Raw genomic sequence first — 24,991 nt, forward strand, 5'->3', positions numbered from 1 at the left:
TGGAGAGAGAGAGGAAGAGAGAGAATCCCAAGCAGCCTCCTCCCCCAGGAGGGTCCCCTTTTAAAAAATATCTTTTCTGGGGGCATCTGGGTGGCTCAGTTAGTTAAGCATCTGACTCTTCATTTCAGTTCAGGTGTTTGTGAGTTCAAGCACGTCGGACTCTGTGCTGACAGCTCAGAGTCTGGAACCTGTTTCAGATGCTGTGTCTCCCTCTCGCATTGCTCCTCCCCTGCTCATGCTCGCTCTCTCTCTCTCTCTCTCTCTCTCTCAAAAATAAATAAGCATTTAAAAAAAATTTTTTAAATATATCTTTTCCTGGGCACCTGGGTGGCTCAGTCAGTTAAGCATCCAACTCTTGATTTTGGCTTAGGTCATGATCTCACGATTTGTGAGTTTGAGTACCATGTCAAGCTCTGTGCTGGGAAAATAAGTAAATTTTAAAAATTAAAAACAAAAATCTTTCCCAGGCACCTGGGTGGCTCAGTCGGTTTAAGTGTCCAACTTCGGCTCAGGTTATGATCTCTTGGTTCATGAGTTCAAGCCCCATATTGGGCTGTCTGCTGTCAGCACAGAACCTGTTTTGGATCCTCTGTCTCCCTATCTCTCTGTCCCTCCCCCACTGGTTCTCTCTCAAAATAAATAAACTTTATTAAAAAAATAAATGAAATAAAAATATTTTTAAAAAATCTTTCCCACTGATTCCCAAGAAGTGACAGAACATACTGGTTAGGAGCATTTGCTATAAAGTCAGACTCAGTCCAGGTCCGATTATGCCCGATACTAGCTGTGTGACCTTGGGCAAGTCACTGAAACTCGGTACCTCAGTTTTCTCATCTGTAAAATGGGGAAAATAATAGTACCTACCTCATAGAGACCTGGCGAGGACTAGGTGCTTAAAACAGTTGCACAGTGTAAGTGCTCGGTATGCTTTAGTTATCACTACCTGTAATCCTGGCATTTGCAAATTGTTCACGTCGGCTATGCATTTTGCTCACCCTGCAAGTACTTGCCAAACAAGCAGATGTTCCTGGGAGGCACGCTGTGCCTGCTCTACTATTTTTCTGAGGGCTCGGGAGGACTCTAAGGCCCACAGGGGTCTCCCTCTAGGGTGTCCAAGGGCAGAAGAAATGTGACAAAGCAGGAGGGCACCCCAGTTCCTGATGCACAAGTGAGAGCCAGCAAGGGCCACTCAGTCAGTGCCCTGATATACGTCCAGGACAGGGACTCAACTTGTACAAGCCCAGTCCTGCAGCTGTCCTCCAGGTGGCTGTCTGCAGGGCCAGTGGGGCAGGGAAGGATAGCGTTTTCTGGGCCTTCTTAGGAAAAGTCATTTGTTGAGGATGATGCAATGCTAACGCACCCAGCTCTTTCCTTCTGCTCCCACATCTGTTCCTACAATGAGCCCATCAGCACTTCCCCAGGCTGGGCTTGTCCCAGACCCTGTCTCTCATTCCCATGTGACCGCAGCAGAGACAGTGGCGTATCCCAGAATTTCTGCCAGTACCAGTGTGCCTCCCACAACCTCTTCCATGTGGTTCTGCTAAAGATACGACTGTAGAATTTGGCACCACGACAGGAACATCCTTTTCCCCCATTTTAAAACATTCTGTCATCTTAGCCATCATTTAGGAAGCCTTAAAATAAAATTTTGAGAATTACCATCAGATGTCAATTTTATTGCCAAACGTTTGGTAAACAAGGTAATCCCTCCCACCCCGACCCCAGGCTACAGCACATTACGGGGGAACAATTATCCCAGAGCCCCTTCCTTTGGATCATTTGGGGGATTGCCAAACAGCAAGGGATACAGACAACTGCAAAGGGCTACCATCAAAGCCTGGCGTCCACCAGAACGACCTGGCTGATGTGCAGTCTACCTCATTCCTTCCTTCTCTACCCTCCCAAGTTCAGAATAACAATATCCACGAATTGAGTGCTATTTCCCAGGGACTGTGCTGCTTTCCAAGCATCAACTCATTTAACAACTGCCTACCATGTGGGATCTATTGTCCTCCTTTTATAGATGGCAAGAGGGGCCCATGGAGTAGTAGGTAACAGCTGGAAAAAGTCAAGATACTTGCTTCTTTGCCAAACTCTTTGCCTTGAAGGTATGGTAGCCACATCTGTAGGAGTGTGTGTGTGTGTGTGTGTGTGTGCATACACACACTCAAACCCAGGAGCAGATATGGACCTACTGTCTTTCTGACAGTCCTGTGAAGTGTGCACATGTCTGACACAAAAACATGCCATCAATACTGTGCTAGTGGAGAGGAAGAAAGGCATGAACACTTCAAAATGGCAGGTAATTTAAAAATCACTTCACACTATGTTTGTGCTCATGTGGGACGTGACAGTATTTGATGAGTCAGGAAGTAACAACGATCACTACTGTTCCTCAAAAGGAAACCACCCTCCCCTTCTATACCCTAACATGTGATACTGACTCCACTCCACCCTCTGTCCCAGCCCTGACTTAGGGGAAGCCAAAGCACCAGGGCCCAGTATGAAGGGGCATGTGAAGGGATGTACGGGGCTGGGAGGAGGTGCGTATACATAGAGCACCAGAGCTCCATGGAACAGAGTACATAGGTGAGCAGGCCAGGTGCCCTTCTACAGAGTCATGTAATTAAAGCACGTGATGGGTCGTAATCCTGCAGGTGCCGCACCAGACACCCGAAGCCAAATGTTGAGACCTCAACATTTCTAGAACTGAGAGTTATCCGCTGGGTCCCTGAGAGTTATCCACTGGGTCCCTGAAAGCCGCGTCCCAGGTTCTGTCAAGAAATGCCAGGTTTCTTTATGCTCACCTGCCAAATGTTTCCCTGGGACGTGCAGAGTGGAGCTGCCGTTCAGGTCCACGTAGCAACCTGTGGGGAACCTCAATCACCCGGAAGTCTTAAGAAATAGGATATTTGCTTCACTAAGCTTTCTCATCAATTTAGTATTGATCAGAAATCTTGTTGGAACATTGAAACTGGAAGCGCTTCTGGAAGGTTGAGTTTCTTGTCTTGAACGATGAAGCTGGTACCCTGTTTTAGTGATCTGGGACTCTGCATAGCCTGAGGCTCATTCTCTAGGTTGACGATAATGACCATTTTTTCAACGGTCACTATTTATTCTGTCTCTGTTAACATCGCAACAAACAACACCCTTGAAGGTATAGTCTCTCTTTTTACTGGAATTTAAAGCTGATTAAGTACATGACCTTATGCATTTGACCTGATTAATCAAGGCTCCTGATTAATCAAGGGAAAGAGAACAACAGTGACTGAATGATGATTGGTTGGCAGATGGTGTCTCCCTAGGAAACTGGAAGGCTTGAAGTTAGTGCTTCAAGGCAAGACCTGCCTGTGGATGGATATCAGGGTGGGAAGGAAGGTAAGCCCAATGGGTAAATATAGATGTCTGCTCAGGACAATGAAGCAAAAATGGTCCCCAAGGTCAATGACCAGACTTTGTCTTCCCAGTATCAAAAGAAGTGCCTGGCACACAGCAGATGTTCGATACAAATTCATCGAACAAAGTACAAAGTATGGAGGCCTCATACAAAGTATGGAGGCCTGCCCACCCGATCTATTCTTCATAGATTTCCTTAGAACTGTGAAGTGTTGATTGATCTACCACCCACCGTCTATCCCTCTCTCCATCTAGTATTTATGTGCTTACTATACGTGAAGTGCTAAACCGTAAGCTATAGGGGATTTGACAGTAAACAATATACAGCCCCTGATACAAAGTCAGGCACCCCTTTGTTTCAATGGACTTTTTAAAGGAGAGGGAACGATAACTGGTGGACTTCATAGAGTGGCCTGAACATAAACCGCATTCTCATATGCCAGCCCTACTCCATACACTCTTCACCTTTGGCGAATCCTGGTTACTGCTCCCTTGAAGGTTCAGTCTGTGAGCTTCTGAAGGGAAACTTCCATCTTCCTGTCCAGATGTGAAGGCATTGGTCACTGCCTGAGCAGGACACTGGGCTAGCTTCACTGATGATTCCATCCAAAACAGTTTTGTCTTGCTTGCTTCCTTGGTAATGGACCAAACCAAAGTTTCTTCCAACCCTTCTCATCCCTCCTTACTCCACTTCACGTTCTCTCTTTTCAGAGCTGGAGGATGCTCCGAGAGGGCAAATGTGAAGGTCTGAGGCCACTTCAGGGCTGCAATCTTCCAGATGGTAGGAAAACGTCCAGCATGGCACTCTGAGGCGAATTCCGGGCACTTGTTAGGATGTTTACATCAAGAGAAGTAAGCCTTTCTTCACCTACCAGCCCCACTGCCCCACACTCCTCCAATCTTCCCTTGCTGTATTTGAGAAAAAAAGACACTTCTCTCTGGTGTCACTTCAAAGAGAAGAATATAAATAAAGGGCCCAACAAAGGATTCTGGAAATCACTCCTCCTCAAAGGGCAACAGGACCAATTATTCTAGAATACAGAGATGGATCTATATTCTACAGACAGAGTGGTCTGAAATTTGGAAGAACCATTCTTTACCATTACTAGGTTTGGCTTCTGTTTTTGATTTAATTTTATTTAGCTTTATGGATTTTTTTTTTTAATCCAAAGGGTTTTTTTCTCCTTTACACAGTGTTTTTCTCTAAGTGCAAACCTCTAATTTGGTGACATTCAGACCTGGGCCTTTGCATCACATGCGACACTATGAGCTGCAATGTGCTTTTTTTTTTTTTTTTTTTTCTTGAAGGACTCTTTATTTTCTTAAAGTTTTTATTTAAATTCCAGTTAGCTGTAATGGGGCTTTTGAGACCATTCTTTTCTGCCCCAGATCGCAACAGTACATTGTACTCTCTGGGCACGGTACAGTCAGAGGATCCTTTCTGTTTATGGCAATTGCACCTGCACTTCTAAAGTCATAGAACTGAGAGACCGCTTTGACTCTGATTCATCTTCACAGTGCTGAGGAGGGCCAAAGACACGACCCCCTCTCCACAGGTGGGGAAACCAAGGCACAGAGAGATGATCTACCCAAAGTCACTCAGTAAGTCGGAAAACAAACTGAACAAAGGGCGAGGTAAGATCGCCTGTGTACCTTTCAGTGTCTCATCCACAAAACCAGACTGTGTCCTTCTCGAGTGAATGTACATACTTGAGAAGAAAGGAGTTTTAGGTGGAACTTTCTATTAAGGTTTCAAAGGCTCTCTAGGAAATCAGGGGCCACAAGGTAAGAACCAGTAAGTATCCAGTTAACCCTTTAGTTAAATGCCCCTGACTCACAGACAATGCCAATTGTTATAGCTAGCTACTGATAACCTGGTTACCGACAAGAAAATTTGAGGGAAAAGTCCACCCCTTCCAGAAATAAACCTTGGCACAGCTCTCTTCCCGGTGTTACACCTGAAGTGTAACACGCAAATACTGCTCCCTTCTACACAATGCTTTCGTATCTGCTGGCATGCAGTTGGGGGTGGGGCGGGGTACAGACGGAGTGTGTGTATATGTGTGTGTGTCATATCAGACATTTTAGGGACAATTCTGCGCAGCAGAATATACATGAAATATGTCCAATATAGTAGTTCTCTACCCTGATTCTTGCTTTTGTTTGTTTTTGGTTTTTTGGTAACTTTTATTTCCTGGTCCCGATTTAATGAAAAAAGTAATGTTTTCTGTGATGAAGGCAAGAGTCAATGGGTAGATATGGCCGGCGGCTGATTTCGGCTTCATGGAAAGGAAGCACTCGAAGGGTTAAAGTAGCCTGAAGACAACTGAATGGGAATTTGTTAGACTTGCAAGTATTTTCCCCCAGAAGCTAAATGATCATCTGTCCTGACACGCCCGGCCCCCTCCAACACTAGGAATCCATATTCCCAGAAACCAGCTAGGCCAACAGCAGCCCTCCTGCCTCCCTACTCCAGGTCAAGAAAGGCACAAAGAAGACCAACAAATAATACTGAGGCGGTGCTTTGGATCCGGAAGACCTTGAGGTACCTGGAAAAGAGTACTGATGGCCCCATCTGGCCAATGGGAAAGGTGAGGCACGGAGAGACTGATTAAACACTTTAAGTCACAAGTGAGAGAGAACCAGGAACTTAAGGCGGGGGGGGGACATTCTCTTTTTCTTCTGTGGGGGAGGACGAGGGGGAAACATACCACCAACAATAGCAAACACAACTCTCAACAGCAAAGCGGCAGGATCCCAGCCACCCCAGGAGATCACCCTCTGAGCAGCTGTGAGGATTCCTCCACAGAGCAAATCCTAGCTCCAGACTCGCTGCGCCCACCCTCGGGGCTGCATCCAGGGCTGGAGATTGAGGCAGGATTGGCCTGGGCAGGCACATAAGGTAGCTCTGCTTCTTAAGGCATGGCTGCTGTCTTTCGAGGAATGGGCTCACATCCACGTTGGGAGGTGGGCGTCAGACCGCTGCCTCCCCTGAAACTACCCTGCAAGAAAGAATCATTTGGTGGAACACTGCTGCCTAGGGAACTCATCTCCCCCGGGGCTGGGGGCTTCCACTAAAGCCAAAACAGCGTCACCAAGCCAACCAACAACACATTTCTTGTGTCCCTTGGAAGAATAAGAAGAGAGAGAGAGAGAGAGAGAGAGAGAGAGAGAAAAGAAGACACAAATGAATCATAAATTTGCAGATGATTGTCTAACTAGAAAGCCGAGGGGAATCAACCAAAAAACTATCAGAACTAAGATCAGAGTTTGCTCAAGTGGCAGATTAAAAGTCAAGCATACAAAGAACCCATTGCTTTTGGGGTCACTTGGTGTGGCCTAACACGCTGGAAGAGCTGTGCTTTTCTGCGTGGCCTCCACGCTTTGTGCAACTTGCCAGATTTAAAAAGATGGAGGCGAGCCGAGGGGATGCCTCCTCCGCTGTCACCTCAGACACCAATGTGCGACAGGTGCCTGGGCTCACTGCTGCAGAAGGGGCGGTCACTCCCAGGGGGGCCCTCCCTGCAGGCCCGACCCAGCCTCTTTCTCCCCAACTCTTTTTCTATTCCAATCCCAAAGACACATGGGGAAGCTTGGCAAGGGTAGCTGCGGGAGCCACCAAGAGTGGATGTGGTCAAAGATTGTGCTCTGTCATTTCCAAACAAAGTCCGTTTTTAAAAAGGCGGTGGGGCTGTCAGGTCTCCTATTTGTCCTCTCAATGCCTCTCTGATCGGAAGCCTGGCGAGGCCACTGTGCTGAGCCCCGACGGGGGACTTCCACGGTCTGGTCATAAAGGCCAAGGGAGGCCGCCCAGGGCTGAGCAGTGGCAGGCTGGCCAGCCAGGGGTGGCGGTCATTTGCGGTCCAGGTTGGCGTGCAGCTGGGCTTCCCGCACCATGCGGTCAAAGGAGCGCGTGTTGGTTTCCTCGCGCACCTTCTCCCGCACGTGGAAGGAGGCCCGGGCTGTGGAGCGGGCGCTCTCCAGCGCGCTCCTCCGCTCCCGAGACAGCTGCTCGCTGCGCTCCAGCTTGCGCCCGATGGCCTGCAGTAGCTCCCGCCGGCGGCAGTCTTCGTCCCTCTCCACCTTCTCCTTATTGGCGCGCTGGGCCCGCTCCTTTTCCAACCGACTCTGGCCCACACGCCGCGCCTTCTGCTGCACCGCTTCCTCGGCCGCCTGTGCCGCGTGTTGCAGCCGCCGCTCTCCGGCCCGGGCCAGCGCCTCCAGGTGCGCCTGGTGCTCGCGCTCTTTGCGCTCGGCCGTCTCCTTGGCCCGCCGGCCCTGCAGCTCCTCCCGCCGGGCCCGCTCCCGCAGCTCGCGGGCGCGCTGCTCCACCAGCTGCTCGTAGTTCTCCTGCGCGCGGCCCAAGCTGGCCTCCAGCGAGCTCCGCAGGCCCTCTCGCTCCGCGCGCTCCTGCCGGACCCGGCCTTGCAGCAGCGCCTCGTGGCGCGCCCGCTCGGCCCGGCTCAGCTCCCGCTTCTCCCGCTGCAGCTGGCCCTCCTGCCGCTGCTTGGTGCGGGCCGCGCGCTGGGCGCGCTCCCGGCGGGCCTGTTCGGCCCGCTCGCGCCCTTCCTGCAGGCCCTCCTCCCGCTGCTTCAGGTTCTGTTCCTGCTGCAGCTTGCGCAGCCTATCCTCCCGGGCCGCGCGCTCCGCCCGCTCCCGCCGCAGCAGGCCCTGGCGCTCCGCCAGCTCCCGCCGCCGCTCCTCGCTGCGCTCGCACTGCCGCTGCCGTCGTCGCGCCGCCTCGAGCTCCTCGCGCCCCCGGCGGCCGCGCCGCTCCTCCACCTGCGCCGCCCAGGCCCGGCGGCCCTGCTCCAGCGCGCGCTGCTTCTCCCGCTCCTCGCGTTCCCGCCGCTGCTCGGCGCGCACGCGCTGCTGCTCCCATTGGCCGTGGGCCGCGGCGCGCTGCTCCAGCAGCAGGCGCTCCTCCTGGTGGCGCGCCAGCATCAGCGCCGCGATCTTGCGGTCGCGCTCCGGCACTCCCCGCAGGCCCCGCTCGGCGCGCACTTGGCGCACTATGCGCTCCACGTGCTGAGCCGTCTGCGGCGAGTGGCTCAGGTCGCCCAGGCTGAAGCTGCGGCCGGTGAGCGGCACCAGGGCCAGGGCAGATGGGCGGCCCAGAGGGTTGGGGGCGGAGGACGCGGAGCCCGCTGGGCAGCTGTTCCTGGCCGAGGCCCGCGGAGGCCAGCGCAGCTCCCGCAGGCTCTCCCCGCTGTAGGACGACGACGACGCGCCGGACTCGGAGCTGAGGGCGCCCTCGCGCCGGCGGGACAGCGAGTCTAGCGAGTGGCTCTTCCTACCTGCCCGCGAACCCGCGGGCGGAGGTTGCGTCCGAGCAGGGGACGGGCTGGAGGAGGCCTTGCGGGCGGCACGCGGCGCGGGCGAGGCCGGGAGGCTGGCGCTGCTGCAGCTGCTGCTGCTGCCGCCCGCGCTGGCGCCCGAGGCGGCGGCGGCCGCCTGGCCCAGTGGCGTGAAGAGGCGCCGTTTCTCCTCGCGCACGATGCGCTCGCGCTCGGCCCGGCACTGCTGCAGCTTGGCGCGTCGCTCCGCTTCGTAGGCCTCGTACAGGCCGGTGGCCACTCTCATGGAGCGGCCCGGGGCCTCGCGCACCAGGTCGGCCAGGGCCCTTGGCAGCAGCTCCACTGGCTTGACGGCGCAGCGAGCGCAGGCCTCCAGCGAGCGAGGGCTGGTCAGCACGTAGCGGCTGCCCTCGGCCTCCGGACAGTCGAAGTTGAAGAGGTCGAGATGCAGCAGTGGAGACTGCTCCCGCCGCCCGCCTTCTTCCGCTACGCTCGGGACTTCAGCCTTGCGGGGCGCCGCCGCGGAGGCCGAGGCCGAGGAGGCGGCGGGCTGCTGGGCGCCCTGGGCGTCAGGGGGCACGGACGCGGCAGCGCCGTCCCCTCCTGAACCTTCAGGCTCGGCTCCCTCCTTCTCCTCTTCCGGCACAGGGTCCACCATGGCTGAGCCCTGTCCTTTTGTGGAGTCTCTGCGGATGACAAGGTAGGGACACCGAGGAATACATGAGAGCGGTTCCGTCTGCCCCATTCATATACACCCCCTCCCAACTTAATCCGCTTTGGGATTAGGCTCAGAGGCCCCGGGGAACGTAAATCATAATACCGCTGTCCTGAAAACCCAGGCGGGGGGTGGGAGGGGGCGGGTACTGGTGCAAGGAGAAAAGCCTCAACCTCCGTCAGCCCCGGTGTGCAGGGCAGGGTCCTGGGGCCCGGCTCCCCAGGACATCTGGCCCGCTGGATGCATCTCCTTCCTGCTGCAAGTTAAAATGAAAAGATCGCGGTGCAGGCAGTGGCCGGCCAGGGAGGCAGTGGAGGATTCCCGGGAGGATTAGTGTATTTGTTTGTAGCTTAGGCGGGGACCGGGGACGCAGCTTTGCAGGAACAAAAAAAAAAAGAAGAGGCCTGTTCATCCTCAGAGCTCATTGCTGCGAGGACCCCATTTGCCTAGGGAAGAAGTTTATTTGGGATTAGGCCCAGAAGCCCTGTGATTTGTATGATAAATTTACATGAGATATACCATACGATTTCCCCCTGCCAAAGGAGACCCGGGTCCGGAGCTGATGGAAGGGCAAAGCGAAATGCCTCAATTACAAAAGGCCTCCCCGGGAGGGGTGTTCGATCCTGGCTCTGCCTTTTGGGCAGGGCTTGCTAGGAGCTGTGCCCGCCCCCACCCCCACCCCTCGCGGGTGTTTGCTGGGGATGGGGAAGGCGCCTGGGTCCTCTCAAATGCACCCGATGCTCTCCAAGTCTGAATGTGCTAAAGGCACCAATCCACCCCAGTCTAGGCTCGGACACCTGCCCCTGGATATCCTTCCGAGTCCCCCTACCGTATCTCAGTGAGGTGGGCTCCGGGGACTCTGCCTGCCCAGCCACGCCAGTGCCCGCTGCTCCCGGGTCTCCCGGCCGGTTCACTCACCACACGTTCCGGGCTCCGGCCCCGCGCGGAGGGCTTTTGTTCGCAGCTCGCCGCTCTCCTCTGCGCGTCTTCAATCCCAGCGCCGGCGGGGTCGGGTTACTAACGGCTGCAGCCGCGGTAGGAGCCCCAGCTGCCACCGCAGCCACCGCCAGCGTCTCTCCATGGGGCCCGCACACATCCCAGACGCTACCTACACGCGGGAGGGGGAGTGCGACAAGGCCTCCCTAAAATAACGCAGCGCTGCTCCCTTCCCTCACGCTGATTCTTTTAAAAAAGGAAGCCAGGTTCCATCGCTGCTGCATCCCTCGCTGCCTCTCCAACCGGGAAGGTACCGCAGGTCTGGCGACGCCCTCAGCGCCTCCTGGTGGACATTCAATGTTGGTTTGTTTGCTTAGAGGGCGAAGAGAAATTATATATACATATGAAATATGTTTTTATATATGAAATATAAATATATACATATGTAAAATATATGAAATATATTTTCTATATGAAATATAAATATATATGTATATTTGGTAGAGATGGATGTATATACATATATATACATATATATACATATATACATACACATATATACATACATATATATGTGTATATATATATATATTTGGGGGAATATATATTCCCCCAAATACATATTCCCCCAAATAAGTATATTCCCAAATATATATTCATATCCCAAATATATATTCATCATCCCAAATATATACATATATATATATATACACACATATACACACATATATATACATACACACACACACACACACACACACACATATATATATATATATATATATATATATATATATATATATAGGTGAATACACACACACTTACTTGGAGCATATGTCCACTGAGAAACTAATCTTTAAGCACCTTCACTGGGTAGAATGAAGGAATAGCTTGGCTTGCTTCTCAAGGGAACCCTGAGAAACATATAAACTTGATAGTAACTAATTGAGTAGAAATATGGTTCCTAATCCAAATTATTAATGTTACTTTTTAAGAAAAACTAAGCACGCTCAGATTGTTTTGAGGCAAGCAGATGTGTGACCAGTGTTTAATGCAAATTTAGGGGACTTCCTGGTTCCAGATAATACACATTAGAACCAGTTAGCGCTGTTTAATGGGTGTTATTTTGAGACACCTCCTCCCCACCTTTTTTCCATTTGGAGTGGTTTTGGCCACAGGAAGCAGAAGGGAGGCCTGGAGGGAGCTTGCTGGGTGCGTGGGACATAACATTAGAGAGCATGGTAAACTATGTTGTCAATAATCTTGATGTTGTCAGATGGTAATGAGGAGCAAGTGAAGGATTGAAAGCAGAAAAATGACGTGGGTTGATTTATATTTTCAGAACGTAACTCTAGCAGCAATGGAGTGAGGGCTTTAGGGGAGGTCAACGGGAGGCCAGAAGCCCTGTTAGCTGTACCATCGCCCAAGGCAGGAAAGGTTGGGACTTGAGGGGGAACAGCAGCAGGACAAGTAGGTCTGGTTGAGCTGGGGGGTGTACAGATTCCTGAAATAGACAAAGAATGTTCAAAGATAGCTTGGCCCTGGGGGTGTGAGAAGCAGTGAAGGGTCAGGGATACTTCCTGGAGCAGTGAGGTAGCTGGGTGCACCCAGTGAGAGTACGGAGCCAGGAGGGAGGAGTAGGTGATGAGGAGAGCCTGGGAGAGAGGCGTTTCTTCTTGGACCACTTGCATGTAAGGTGGAGCTGCCCAGCAGGTGGCTGGGAAGTTGTGTCAGACGTCTCGACTGGAGCTAGAGTTTAGGACATCATCACCACATACGGTGTTCCTAAAACCAGCAGTGGGAGTGAGATCACCCAGCAAGGGCAGGAGGAGTGACAAGGGAGGCAGGCAGGGCATGATGAGGCTGCTAAAGGAACAGGAGTCCATGAAGGGGACCAGTCAGCACTAGCACGAAAGTCAAGGTCCTGTGAGGCTAACAACAGAGCACTACAGGAGGGGGTACCCTAGTGTCGAGGCCACAGAGGTCTAGAAGGATTTCCCCTGGCATCAAACACCCACTGAAATTGGCAGTGACGGGGTTTTTGGTGACATCAACAAAAACAGCTTCAGTATCGTCCTGGGGGTCAATGCCAAACTGCAGGAGGTTGAGGTTCGGGGGAGGTGAGAAAGTATCACTGATTCTTTGACATTTGGATGAGAGCGTTTGGAGCTGTAAAGGGCTTGAGACCTCATCCCACTGACATGCGGACACGTTAGCCTGCCAGTTTCATAGATGCTGGACAAGCATGTCCTTGGTCAGAAACAAAGGACTTTGTTACTTCCGGCACAGCAGACAGCAGGAGGTCCGTGTTTTCGTTGCCTCCCCTGTGCCCAACTCCCTCGGAGCCATGGGGAGATGGGCCCAGATAGCTATTTTACATACAATGGGTTTGTGTCACAGGTGAATGACCCTACTAAATTTAGTAACTCTTCATCTTTTCAGGGTGGGGACTAGCAGACCTGCTCAACCTTTGCCCCAGAGGGAGGCAATATCTTGGTTATCTGGGACCGAGATCAAGTCTTCTCTCTGACCTGGAGGGAGACTCCTTCTCTCTCTGTCTTCCAGGGATGTGAGCTGTACACACATCCTTGGAAAATAGTCCAGAATAAAAGCCTGTACAAGATATGCAGAAATGCCATGGAGAATTGCTCTCAACAGAGAAAAGGAGCAATTGATCAGATTTGCTAGTAAGAGTTGGGGCTGGGATTCGGACCTGGCTCTGTCTGATTCTGAAGTGGATCTCATGCCTTGTAATGCATCTAGAAGTAAAGTAAAGGATCTATGGATTCAGATGAGTGGACTAGTTGTAGTTAGTGGACTAGGGGACTACAGTGGGCTAGTAAATAGTTACTATTCATTTGGATAAATCTCATCTTACAGGTATGGTCAGAATCAATCAGGAAACATCTGTAGTATCTGTAAGTTTTAAAGGGGAAGCCCAACAAATGTCCCACTTTTGATTAAGGAATGATTCACCTACGGGAAAGGTCAGGGAAGGAGAGGGCATGGAAAGGGGTCCCTGAAATAGGACACTGATCTCTAGCCAGCCACTTGAGCAGAACTGACTTGGCAAACAGTGGGGGTACTACTGAGTTATCCTGGATCTCTCACCTCTCATCTTTAGGTGCCTTGGACATTTCAGGAGCTGGGTTTCAAACAAGTACTGGCTTCCTTCAGGTTGGGAGTCCTAGCCTGCCAAACATCAAAGGTATTAAATCCAGTTTTATTATGGCAGCCAGTAAAGAAAGCAGCCCAGTTTGGGAACATGCATCTGCCCCTTGTGAGTGAGGTTGCGGACATGGTGATGAAGAGGGTGACTCTTAGAGTCATACAGACTACTCGTTCAAACGCCTGCTAACCAGGCTGTATGATTTCAGGCAAGCTTCTTAGCTCCTCTGAGCCTCAGCTTCCTCAAAAGAGGAGCCACAATATGGACTGTTATTTTGCGTTGCACAGGCCTTTAGAGATGATAATTTACTAAGTACCTTGTTAGATCCCTTAATAGAACAGCTCACTGGCAGCCTGGGAGCTATAACAAATTACCATGAACATAAAAAACAAACATTCTCACAGTTCTGGAGGCTGGGACGTCCAAGATCAAGATGTGGTGTTTGGTGAGGGCCCCACTTCCTGGTTTGCAGATAGCCAGCCTCTTGTAGCCTCACCTGGCGGAGAGCAGAGAGAGAGCAAGTTCTGTCCTGTCTTTTCTTATAAGGACACAAAGCCCATCAGGAGGGCTCCAACCCCATGACCTAGTTACCTCCATCTCCAAACACCATCACACTGGGGGTTAGGATTTCAACATTTGAATTTGGGGGAGACACAACCATTCAGTCCATAACACTCACTTAATTTGGACCAAAAGACCCTCCGACAATGTAGACACTATTATCTCCATTTAAGTTCATTTTTCTCAGTCCTCACCACCTACCTCAGCTCCGTGCACTTGTGTTTCTTCCCTCTTCTCAATATAATCCTATTCATAGAATGGAGATTATTCCATCTAAAGCTCTAAATCAAGAGTTGGTAAACTATGATCTGTGGGCCAAATCTACTCACTGACTGTTTTTGTAAATAAAGTTTTATTGAAACACAGCTATGTTGTGCTCGCTTCGGCAGCACATATACTGAAACACAGCTATGTTTATTTGTTTGCATGTTGTCTGTACTACCTTTTGGCAACAGTATCGGAATTGAGTAGTTTTGAAAGAGACTGTATGTATGACTCACAAAGTTTAAAATGTTTGCTGTCGGGCTCTTCGGAGAACAAGTTTGCCAGTCCCTGTTCTGATGACTGATGATAGCTTTTTGCCCAGCTATCAGTTTATTGACTTGCACCTCCAAATTCACTCTTCCTGCTCTGGGAGAGTGGACTGTGTGCATTTTCTACTTGACAGTAAGCACAATGCTAAGGTTAGCCAGTAGAGGGAGCCAGAGGGACGTTGCAGGAGAAAGGGGCTTCTCTTCCTGGTTCCTTTGTGCTGTGATTTCTGCTTTTTCTTGTTCCTGCTGCCTGATGAGTGGTGTGGGTGTGGGGGAACATCCTGTGACACTTTGCTCCAGCTGTGTCCCCAGAGCCGTCAGTGACTCACAGCCCCGGCCCAGGTCTGGTGAGCACCTGCCTGGGCCTTCCTGAGGCAGACACCACAGATGCTAAACTGCATGCCCCATAGTGGTTCTCTGACTCCCTTTCTCCAGTCTAGTCCACCTCTAAAGATGATTTCCTGTTTGCCTGTGGAGCAGCCCTGCCCCAGAACAACTTCTCTGCCATCCAGGGGGCTGCAATCACACCTTTCCCAATAAGCTCTGAATCCCAACCCCGAGTGGGGGGGGGGGGGGGGTTCCCTTCCAAGTTGTCCCTTCTGAGTACTCTCCCTCAGCCTTAGGGAACCCTTGAGAGTTCTCTGTATATCTATATTTATTCTCCTTTTATAGCTTAATGCCTCCTTATATGAGCTTCCTCTGTAGATTACTGTCTGGTTTCTGCCTCCTGACTAGATCAGTGTAATGCACAGTGCAAAATGTAACCCATTCCCAGTTCTTGGGACTAAGGCCTTCAGAAGAAATTCAGGACAAACTAGCACGTAAAAGGTAATATTAGTTAAAAATAAAATGTTTAGGGGCACTTGGGCGGCTAAGTCGGTTAAGCATTCAACTTGTGGTTTCGGCTCAAGTCATAATCTCACAGTTCATGAGTTTGAGCCCTGCTTGGGATTCACTCTCTTTCTCTCTCTGCCCCTCCCTGGCTTGCTCTCTCTCTCTCTCTCTCTCTCTCTCTCTCTCAAAATAAATAAATGAGAAGAAATTGTTTATTTCGTATTTTGTTGGAGTAATATGTGTTTGTGACAGTAGGAAAAGAGAAAATACAGGAAGGGAAAAAACTGTAGGAAAAGAATCACTCAAAGACTACCAGCTTGGTTCCAACTTGGTGTGTAGGCAGTGGGGACTTGTAAAGCTGCAGGAGGACACGTTCCTGTCTGTTTTCGCTCACAACTGCTTAGGGCCTGGCCCATAGTAGGTCCTCCTGCTGAATGGGTCAACAGGAGTGCGTGAACGCGTCTAATTGGTGTTACTTTGCTCACCATATATACAAGGAAAGTGGCCTTTGTCAAAGTATTTTTGAGCTGTTAAGCCACTTTGATGACTTTTTGGGAGTTCGGTATGATAAGCAGGTGGTGCTCATAGGGACAGGAGAGACCAACCTGCCCTAGACCACGGAGGTGCCTCAGCAAGGGAATCTAGGAGTCTTACAGTTCATCTGATGGGGTTTTCTCTCACTTTAAGAAGGGCCACACCTCATTCCATCCACCGCCCTCCCCTGCCATGACATTGGAGAAGTGTCCTTGTTCCTGAGTATGACCATGCACTGGGGGGGGGGGGGGGGGGGGGGGTGTCCTGCCCCATGGCTGTTTTGTCTGTGAACAAAATGGATCTGCTCAAAAGAGCGGGCTGTTCTTCAGGAGCTGGCCTTGTTTCCAGCCCCTCTGCCTCTCTCACTGGGTTGTCTGTCTCTGGCATGAAGCCGCCTGCGTGATCAGCACTTTAGGGGCCTTCCTTTTTTTTTTTTTTTTTTTTTAGATTTATTTTTGAGAGAGAGAGAGTCAGAGCGTGAGTTGGGGAGGGGCAGAGAGAGAGAGGGAGACACAGAACCCAAAGCAGGCTCCAGGCTCTGAGCTGACAGCACAGAGCCTTGACAGGGCTGGAACTCACAAACCTAGAGGTCATGACCTGAGCCGAAGTCAGACCCTTAACTGACTGAGCAGCCCAGGAGCCCTGGGGCCCTTCCATTTTGAAAGTGGCTACTCTGAAGTTACAGCTTCTGTTCCCCACAGGCCACTTCCCCCACTGTCTGCGACACACACGCACACACACACTTACTAATTCCTTTTTTATGTAATGGACAGTCCTAACTTCAAATGTTGTGCACGGTTACTCTCATAATGTCTTAAACCAGTCTTTCTGATGTTTATAGTTGGAGATTCAGAGATGAATCATATTCCATTACTGGAGATTGTGGCCCCTGTTTGCCTGTTCGTCTTGGGAATCAGGAATCTGCCATCAGGCTCTATTTTACCCATCCAGATGTCTCCATCAATCACACAAGAACAACAACAACAAAAGCAATGAAAACTTGCTATTAAAAAGCACCAAGCTTGGCCAGGAAGCCTGGGGGGGGGGGGGGCGGGTACCGAGAAGGTTGAGACTGACCCTCCCCCTTGAGTGCCAGTTGAAGTAACAATACCCAAATATTCAAGAAGTTCAATGATAATAGGGTTCAATCAGTTACAAGAGTTGGTAAACAACGTAAAAGAGTAACCACAAGGCAGAATGTCATTAATGCATTGCTAACTAGCGCATGACTAATTACCATACAGTGTTAGGTAAGTTCTTCAACCTCTCTGAGTCTGATTTCCTTTCTGGATTGTATTTGTTTGCTAAGGCTGCTGTAACAATCTCACACACCGGGTGCTTCAACAATGGAAATTTGTTGTCTCACAGTCTGGAAGTGCAAGATCAAGTTGTGAGAAGGGTTGCTTCATTCTGACATCTCTCTCTTTGGGACATCTTTCTTTGGCCTAATCTCTTCTTATAAGGACATGAGCCCACCAGGATGACCCCACTTAACCTCTTTATAGGCCCCCATCCCCAGTTGCATTTGAGGTACACGGGGGTTTAGGACAGCAACATGGAGTTTTGAGGGGACACAATGCAGCCCATAATACTGATAAAATGGAAATAATGGTTCCTGGCTATCTGCAGTCATTCAGATTTTGATCGAGTGCCTATTGTTTGCTAAGCCCTGAGATCACTCTCGTGGGGCCCTATTATTAAGAGAAAAGGGGAGATGGTTATAGATCAGTCCCAGCAGTGCTGGGAAGGAGGACTGTTGGGAGTTCATGGAGTCAGGCACAAGACTGCCACGGCCTGAACGAGGGCAGCCGCGGTGAGGACAGAGGACAGAGGGAATAGAAAAATGTTAAAAGATATTTACTATTGCACGATTAGGTGTGACTCAAAATTCTTAGGTTTCTGGCTTGGACAACTGGATGTCGGGGGAGGGTTGTGGCATTTGCTGAGTTGGAAAATAGAGTAAGAGGAAGAAGTTTTGGCAAAGATGATGAGTTACACTTTAGACCTGTTATTTATTTATTTATTTATTTATTTATTTATCATCATGGTAAGTACACTCTTTAATCCCCATCCCCTATTTCCCCCATCCCCCACCCACCTCCCCTCTGGTAACCATTAGTTCTCTATAGTTAAGAGTCTGTTTCTTGGTTTGCCTCCCTCTTTCTTTTTTTCTTTCCCTTTGCGCATTTGTTTTGTTTCTTAAATTCCACATATGAGTGCAGTCATATAGTATTTGTCTTTCTCTGCCTGACTTATTTCGCTTAGCATAATACTCTCTAGCTCCATCCGAGTCATTGGAAATGGCAAGATTTCCTTCTTTTTTATGGCTGAGTAATATTCCATTGTGTGTATATACCACATCTTTATCCCTTCTTCAGTCACCGGACACTTGGGCTGTTTCCATAATTTGGCCACTATAAATAATGCTGCTCTGAACATCTGATAATGTATCTTTTTGAAAAAAATTTTTTTTATGTTTTTATTTATTTATTTTTGAGAGAGACAGAGACAGCACCAGCAAGGGAGGGACAGAGAGAGAGAAAGAGGGAGAGAGAGAATACCAAGCAGGCTCCACACCGTCAGCACAGAGCCTGATGCCAGGCTCCAGCTCCCGAAACCATGAGATCATGATCTGAGCTGAGACCAAGAGTCAGAGAGGCTTAGCCGACTGAGCCACCCAGGCACCCCACCCCGTGTGTATCCTTTTGAATTAGTATTTTTGTATTCTTTGGATAAATACGCAGTAGTGTGATTATTGGATTGTAGGGTAGTTCGATTTTGAGGCCCCTCCATGCTGTTTTCCACAGTGGCTGCACCAGTTTGCATTCCTGCCAATAGCATATGACAGTTCCCTTTTCCCCACGTCCTCGTTCAAGCCCCACATTGGGTGTGGGGCTTACTTAAAGATAAAAAAAAAAAATTTTTTTAATAAGGTTTTTGCTGAGACTTAAATGAGATGAATATGTTCAGCACATAGCACAATATGCCCATGTACCTGGTGCAGAGTAAGCCTCAACAAACAGGCCATCAATAGTTAGTAGTAGTTTGGATGAAATGAGCAAATCCAAGCTTTCTTTTGGTTGATTTCCCTTGCACGTGTAGAATGTGTCTCTAACTTGGCCTTCAGTTCCTCTGCTCCATTTGGAAACCTTGCCCTCTACTTATTTTGCCTTTTGTTTCTGGGGATCGGAGGATTTGCCTGTTGCTCTGAGAGAGCTGAGTAGCAGGCGGGATTGTTTTGGGTTGCCCAAGGCAAATTTCCAGAGGGGACCTCGAGGCTCACTTCACCTTTTGACCTCCAGGTGGCGCCACGCCGCCGCTTATCTCTTGGCTCTGGCGCCAATCTTCTAAAGTGAGAAACCGGGCCTGAAAACACCAAAGGTAATCCCTAAAACCCAGAGAGGTGCTGAGTGCACCTGAGAGACAATTTCACAAGGCAACTTTGAAGACAATATCTTCTTCATTTTTGGCCTTGGACTTGACTTGTACCCACCATTCCCTAAGGAGGCCCTGCTGTTTGATGCTTCTGTGTCTCTGCACGTACTCTTTGCAGTACTTGATCCATGCTACTGTGTCACCAACTCCCTCTTGCCTCACAGAACTCGGCTCAAATGTCGCCTCCTCAGTGGAGCCTTCCCTGATTAGATCTCCATTCTGGGTTGTGCTTTTACCACACCCTGAGCATTGCATTTGGATGGCATCCCAATGTATATTTTTAGACATTTTGTTATAGAGAACTTCAAATACCAAAAAATAGGGGGAGCCTGGGTGGCTCAGTCGGCTAAGCGTGTGACTTCATCAAAGGTCATGGTCTCACCGTTCGTGGGTTCTGGCCCCGTGTCGCGCTCTGTGCTGGCAGCTCAGAGCCTGGAACCAGCTTCGGATTCTGTCTCTCTCCCTCTCTGCCCCTCTCCTGCTCGTGCTCTGTCTCTCTCTCTCTCAAAAATAAATAAACATTTAAACAAAATGGAATTAAGTGACCTAATAGCATCAGTCTTGCCGAACTGTAATTTCTGAATTTCTTACATGGTTCGTGCATTAGACAGTGGCCTCTGGGGGCAGAGGAACTGTATTTTATGGCATGTGTCCCCAGCCCCTGTGCCTGACATAAATACTTAATAAAGATTTGAGGAATAAGTGGAAGCACGTACACGTGGTCCTGTTTCCCTACTCCACTGTTCCCCGTTTTTATCTTTTTTGGGAGTCTCTTCCCATCCTGCCTTTGGTCTTTGAGGCAAGCAGAGAGGCAGCTGTGGGCTGCCGCATACACATGTGACCACATTTCAACTCTGTCTTTTTTTGTGAACATGACAAAGTGGTTAATGTTTCTGAGCCTCAGTTACATTATTTGTAAAAAAAAAAAAAAAAGAAAAAAAGAAAAAAGAAAGAAAAGAAAAGAAAGAAAAAGGAAGGAAGGAATTATGCCTGCTTTGCAACACTCTTATGAGAATCAGATAAGATACCCCCTTGCTTGGCACATAGTAGGTATGCAGTAAATGCTACTTTCCTTTCCTGTGGGTTTTATGTTGGTTCCAAGGAAATGACTTCATCCTTGGGGGAGAATGGCTGTTATTCATCACGCAGCTGGAACAATGACAACATGTATCTTCGGGAAACACCGGCTTCCCCTGCCTGGCATAGGAAGTGAAATGTCAGCCCCCTATGTGTCCACGCCCACTGTATCTGACAAGGGAAGCCAGACTGGCCAAGCCAAAACAAGAAGGGGCCGCAGGGTCTCTGCACTGCACCCTCACCATTCGACTTGTCTTTTCTTCCTCCTTTATTCATTCAGCAGACGCTCCATGGTCTTGAGTGCCTTCTGTGCGCAGACCCAGGGCTAGGTGCTAGGGCTGTGGTGAACAGACGGACTTGGCCGTGCCCTCACGGAACCTGAGCTGTCTGTGGGTGGGGTGGAGGTAGAGACAGGTGCACCTTGCAACAAGGGATAAGGGCAAGGAATAAGCAGTGTGGGCTATGATAGGGAATGACAAGGGGATCTCACCTAGTCTGGGGAATAAGAGGGCCCCCTTGGGGAAGTGACAGTAAAGCCAAAATACTAAGAACAAATGGGAGGGGCGCCTGGGTGGCTCAGTGGGTTAAGCTTTGGACTTCAGCTCAGGTCTTGATCTCAAGGTTTCTGAGTTCGAGCCCCGCATCCTGCTGTCAGAGAGGAGCCCACTTCGGATCCTCTGTCCCCCTCTCTCTCCACCCCTCCGCCACTCATTCTCTCTCACTCTCTATTTCTCTCTCTCTCTCAATAAATAAATAAACTTAAAAAAAACAGGAGTTAGCCAGGCCAAGCATGTGGGGAGAAGAGAACCCCTCCCTCCTCCCACCTTGGGTCGTCCTCTTTCCCTGCAGTGCCCTGCGTGTACATGCAACCCAGAGCTCTACCTGGGCCCCCCTCCCAAGCCTCCTGGGCTAGAGTCTCCTTCTCACCGAGTAAGTCACTCTAAGATGGTAGCTGAGAAATGTGTTTTCTTCAAGGAGCACTTGCCTTCTGCTCAAGGATGCTTACAGAGGAACCATCTTTAAAGAACAAATTCCAAATACTGAGACTCTCAGGCACTTTCTGGCCAGTTTTGGGGAATCCAAGTGGCTGTAGGCTCTCTCCTGAGTACAAGCTTCTGCCTCACGGAGCGATCTTTCTTCTTTCTCTGTGTCACTCCTCCCCTTAGCCTCTCTGCATCAGAGCAACCTGGCAATATCCAGAGCCCACGCTTCCTGACCGGGCACAGCTCGAAGCCAGGGCCGGGGGGGGTGGGGGGGTGCAGCTCAGGGGATCTGGGAGGGCACGCAGGTGTTCTGTTGCCTGGCAACAGAACCCAGCCCCCGGGGCAGAAAGTGAACTTGACGCAGCCCAGGGTGAGGTCAGCCCACAGATAGTCTGTGGACCTCAAAAGGAAATGAAAGTTCACCAAGAATGGAGCCAGTCTGTTTTCATTTCCTTTTCTTGACTGAGCTGGCAGATGAGGGCAACACTGGCAAACAAAGGTGAGATCCTGGATGCCCTCTGTGGAAGGGGTAGAGAAGCCTGTTCCTAGTCAGACTATAGCCATATGCTGTCCCAAATGCTGTGCTGTTTGGGGGTTTTATGCACAGCTTGGATATAGACAATGCTATCAAAGTGACACTAATCTGGGCAGAAAGACAATACAAATAGTTGTTGCTAAGATTCATATGCCAGGCACTTTTCACTTTGCCACATACTTTTTGCTTTTTAGTGAATGCTCCTGGTGACCCTAAGATGTGGGGATTAGCCAGTTGACAGTAGACACATGAACAGATTTAGAGGAATTAAAATGCCCAAGGTCACACAGCTGGCGTGTGGTGGGACGGGCTTGGAAAGCCATCGAAAGCCCTTCTCCAGTACTGAGAGACTCTAGTCATTCATTCATTCATTCACCCATTCAGTAGAAATTTCCTGAGCTCCTTCCACGTGCCAGGCAGTGTTTGAGGTAAGGCGGACCAAATCCTGCTCTTGTGGAGGTAAATCCCAGTGAGGAGAATGGGAATAAGGAAGGAAAATTAAAAAGATAATTTCACAGAAGTGCCATGCAAAATAAAGTGGGGTAACAGAGCCGTGTAGACTGAACGGTCAGGGAAGATGTCCCTGAAGAAGCGACATCTGGGTCAAAAGGAGCGGCGGTTGGGAATGTTCTGAGGGAAGGCAGGGGAATGGCTTTGGCACCTTTGAGAAACAGAGTACTGGACTTTAATGGTTTCTAAGGGAACTGTGACTCTAGACTGACTTTCTTTTTACATGTTTATTTTGAGAGGGGGAGGGGCAGAGACAGAGAGAGAGAATCCCGACTCGGGGCTCGACCCCCACGAACCCATGAGATACTGACCTGAGCTGAAATCAAGAGTCAGAGCTCAACCGACTGAGCCTCCCAGGTGCCCCTAGACTGATTTTCAAGATCTTGATTGGGATAAATGTCCTGTACTTGGGCTCAGGGCAACTGCCTAAACACAGGACATGGTGGATTGGCCTGCACCAGCCTGGCTGACGGGCGCTTCAGCTTCGGTGATCTGGCAGGGTTAACGTAGTCCAGAGTTACTCTGATAAAAGTAGGGTCCAGGGTGGAGTAGGGCATTGGCCCTCTCCCTGGAGCCTCCACCTGGAGACTTGAGCATACTCTGGGCACTGACTTGCACTTTCTTTTAAATTTATTTATTTATTTTGAGAGAGAGAGAGGGCACAAGTCAGGGAAGAACAGGGAGAGGAGAGAGAGAATCCTAAGCAAGCTCCACGCTGTCAGTGGACAGCCTGATGCAGGGCTTGAACTCACAAACCACAAGATCATGACCTGAGCTGAAATCAAGAGGCGGACGCTTGGGGCGCCTGGGTGGCTCAGTCGGTTGAGTGTCTGACTTCGGCTCAGGTCACGATCTCACCGTTCGTGGGTTTGAGCCCTGCCTCGGGCTCTGGGCTGACCGTTCAGAGCCTGGAGCCTGCTTCTGTGTCTCCCTCTCTCTGCCCCTCCCCCACTCATGCTCTGTCTCTCTCTGCCTCTCGAAAATAAAGAAACGTAAAAAAAAAAAAAAAAAAGAGGCGGATGCTTAACGGACTGAGCGGCCCCAGGCGCCCCAAATCCAGGCATTTTAAGGTTACTTGATGCGTATCAATGAATTGCTTAGAAGTATGCTCTGGTTAACACCTAGCTAATTAGTGGAACCAGGATTAAAATCCAGATTGGCATGGGGGTGCCTGGCTGGCTCAATTGGTAGAACATGTGACTCTTGATCCTGTGGTCCTGAGTTCAAATCCCACACTGGGTGTAGAGCTCACTTAAAAAAAAGTCCAGATTAGCTCAAGCCATGAGATCTCTGTAAAGATGTTCAAAGACTAATTAACATGGTTGTCTCTGGGGAGGGCAGCTAGTTGCTGAAGAATCCCCTCCCCGTGCCTCTCAGAGAAGGCCTGATCGAAAATGAGCTGGGCTGACTCATGAGATAGAAGACCCTAGCTTTTGAACTGCTCGGACATCAGCCAGAGAGTTGTATCCTCTGCAGCTGGTTGTGGCAATTCTGAGTAGAGGGACCGTGGCTGTGTGAGAACCCACGCACTCCACCTAAAGATGCTCAGTTCGAACGCCTTTATACATGGTGCTGGGCACACAGCAGTTGGGAGTCCTCTGAGGCCGCCCAGAGGTTGCTGGAAGGGCTAAGCCTGTGCTCCTGTGGCTGGCTGGCTGGGTAGGTGGACGCGGCCTCCATCTGAGCCCCGAGTCTCTTCCAAGGCCTGATTCTTCTGGCCAGTGCCCTCAGGTATGGTAAGGAGAGGAGGCAACCCTGAATGCCTTACCTAAGTGACAGGGAGGAGGTGACCCACAGAGGGCCTTCCTGTGGGGACAGGGCATATCTTGGCCCCCTATCCAGGGCCAGCTGCATGGGCAGAGACCTGCACAGTCTCCCAGGGCCCCGAATTCAGTAGAACCCTGCCCTTAGTTTAATGCTCTTCTGCTCTCATCTTGGAATTCTTTTTTTTTTTTTTTTTTTAAGATTTTATTTTTAAGTAACCTCTACACTCAGTGTGGGGCTCAAACTTACAACCCTGAGATCAAGAGTTGCATGCTCTACCGACTGAACCAACCAGGCGTCCCTCATCTTGGAATTCTTAATTTTTAAGCAAGGGGCCCCATATTTTCATTTTGCACTGGGTCCTGCAAATTATGTAGCTAGTCCTGTCTCTGTTGATTACAGGAGAGCAGTGACGCTGTTTTTTGCTGCCTTAATGCTACAAAAGCAAGACCCTGGATTTGCCTGGAAACCTCCTGGGCCTCTAGTCCTGAAGCGGAGTCCTTTGCCTAGAGGAGAAGGAAGAAGAGGGCAGGGGGAGGGGATGAGAACTCTGGAAAGGTTTTGAGGCCTGCCTGTCCTGACATGTCACCTATACTTCCTCATTGCACAAGGGTGGGTCCCCGGGGGAAAACATCCAGTCAGCAGCCAGTTCATACTGGTGCGCTTAGAGCCTGGGCCTGGCTATGTTTCAGCCTGACCTATGATCCAGAGG

General features: G+C 50.0%; 1 protein-coding gene across 1 annotated transcript; it reads right to left on the reverse strand.

The window, feature by feature from the left end:
- Positions 1 to 6,591: 6,591 nt before the first annotated feature.
- On the reverse strand, positions 6,592 to 10,655 carry CCDC177 (coiled-coil domain containing 177). The gene is made up of 2 exons (XM_053889537.1): positions 10,327 to 10,655; positions 6,592 to 9,379 (listed from the first exon to the last, which is right to left on the reverse strand). The coding sequence occupies exon 2, from the start codon at positions 9,349 to 9,351 to the stop codon at positions 7,249 to 7,251; it is 2,103 nt and encodes a 700-aa protein (XP_053745512.1). The 5' UTR covers positions 9,352 to 9,379; positions 10,327 to 10,655; the 3' UTR covers positions 6,592 to 7,248.
- Between the last annotated feature and the right edge of the window lie 14,336 nt (positions 10,656 to 24,991).

The sequence above is a fragment of the Panthera pardus genome, unplaced genomic scaffold (genome assembly GCF_024362965.1).
Source record: "Panthera pardus isolate Hobbes unplaced genomic scaffold, ASM2436296v1 HiC_scaffold_24, whole genome shotgun sequence".
Lineage (NCBI taxonomy): Eukaryota > Metazoa > Chordata > Mammalia > Carnivora > Felidae > Panthera > Panthera pardus.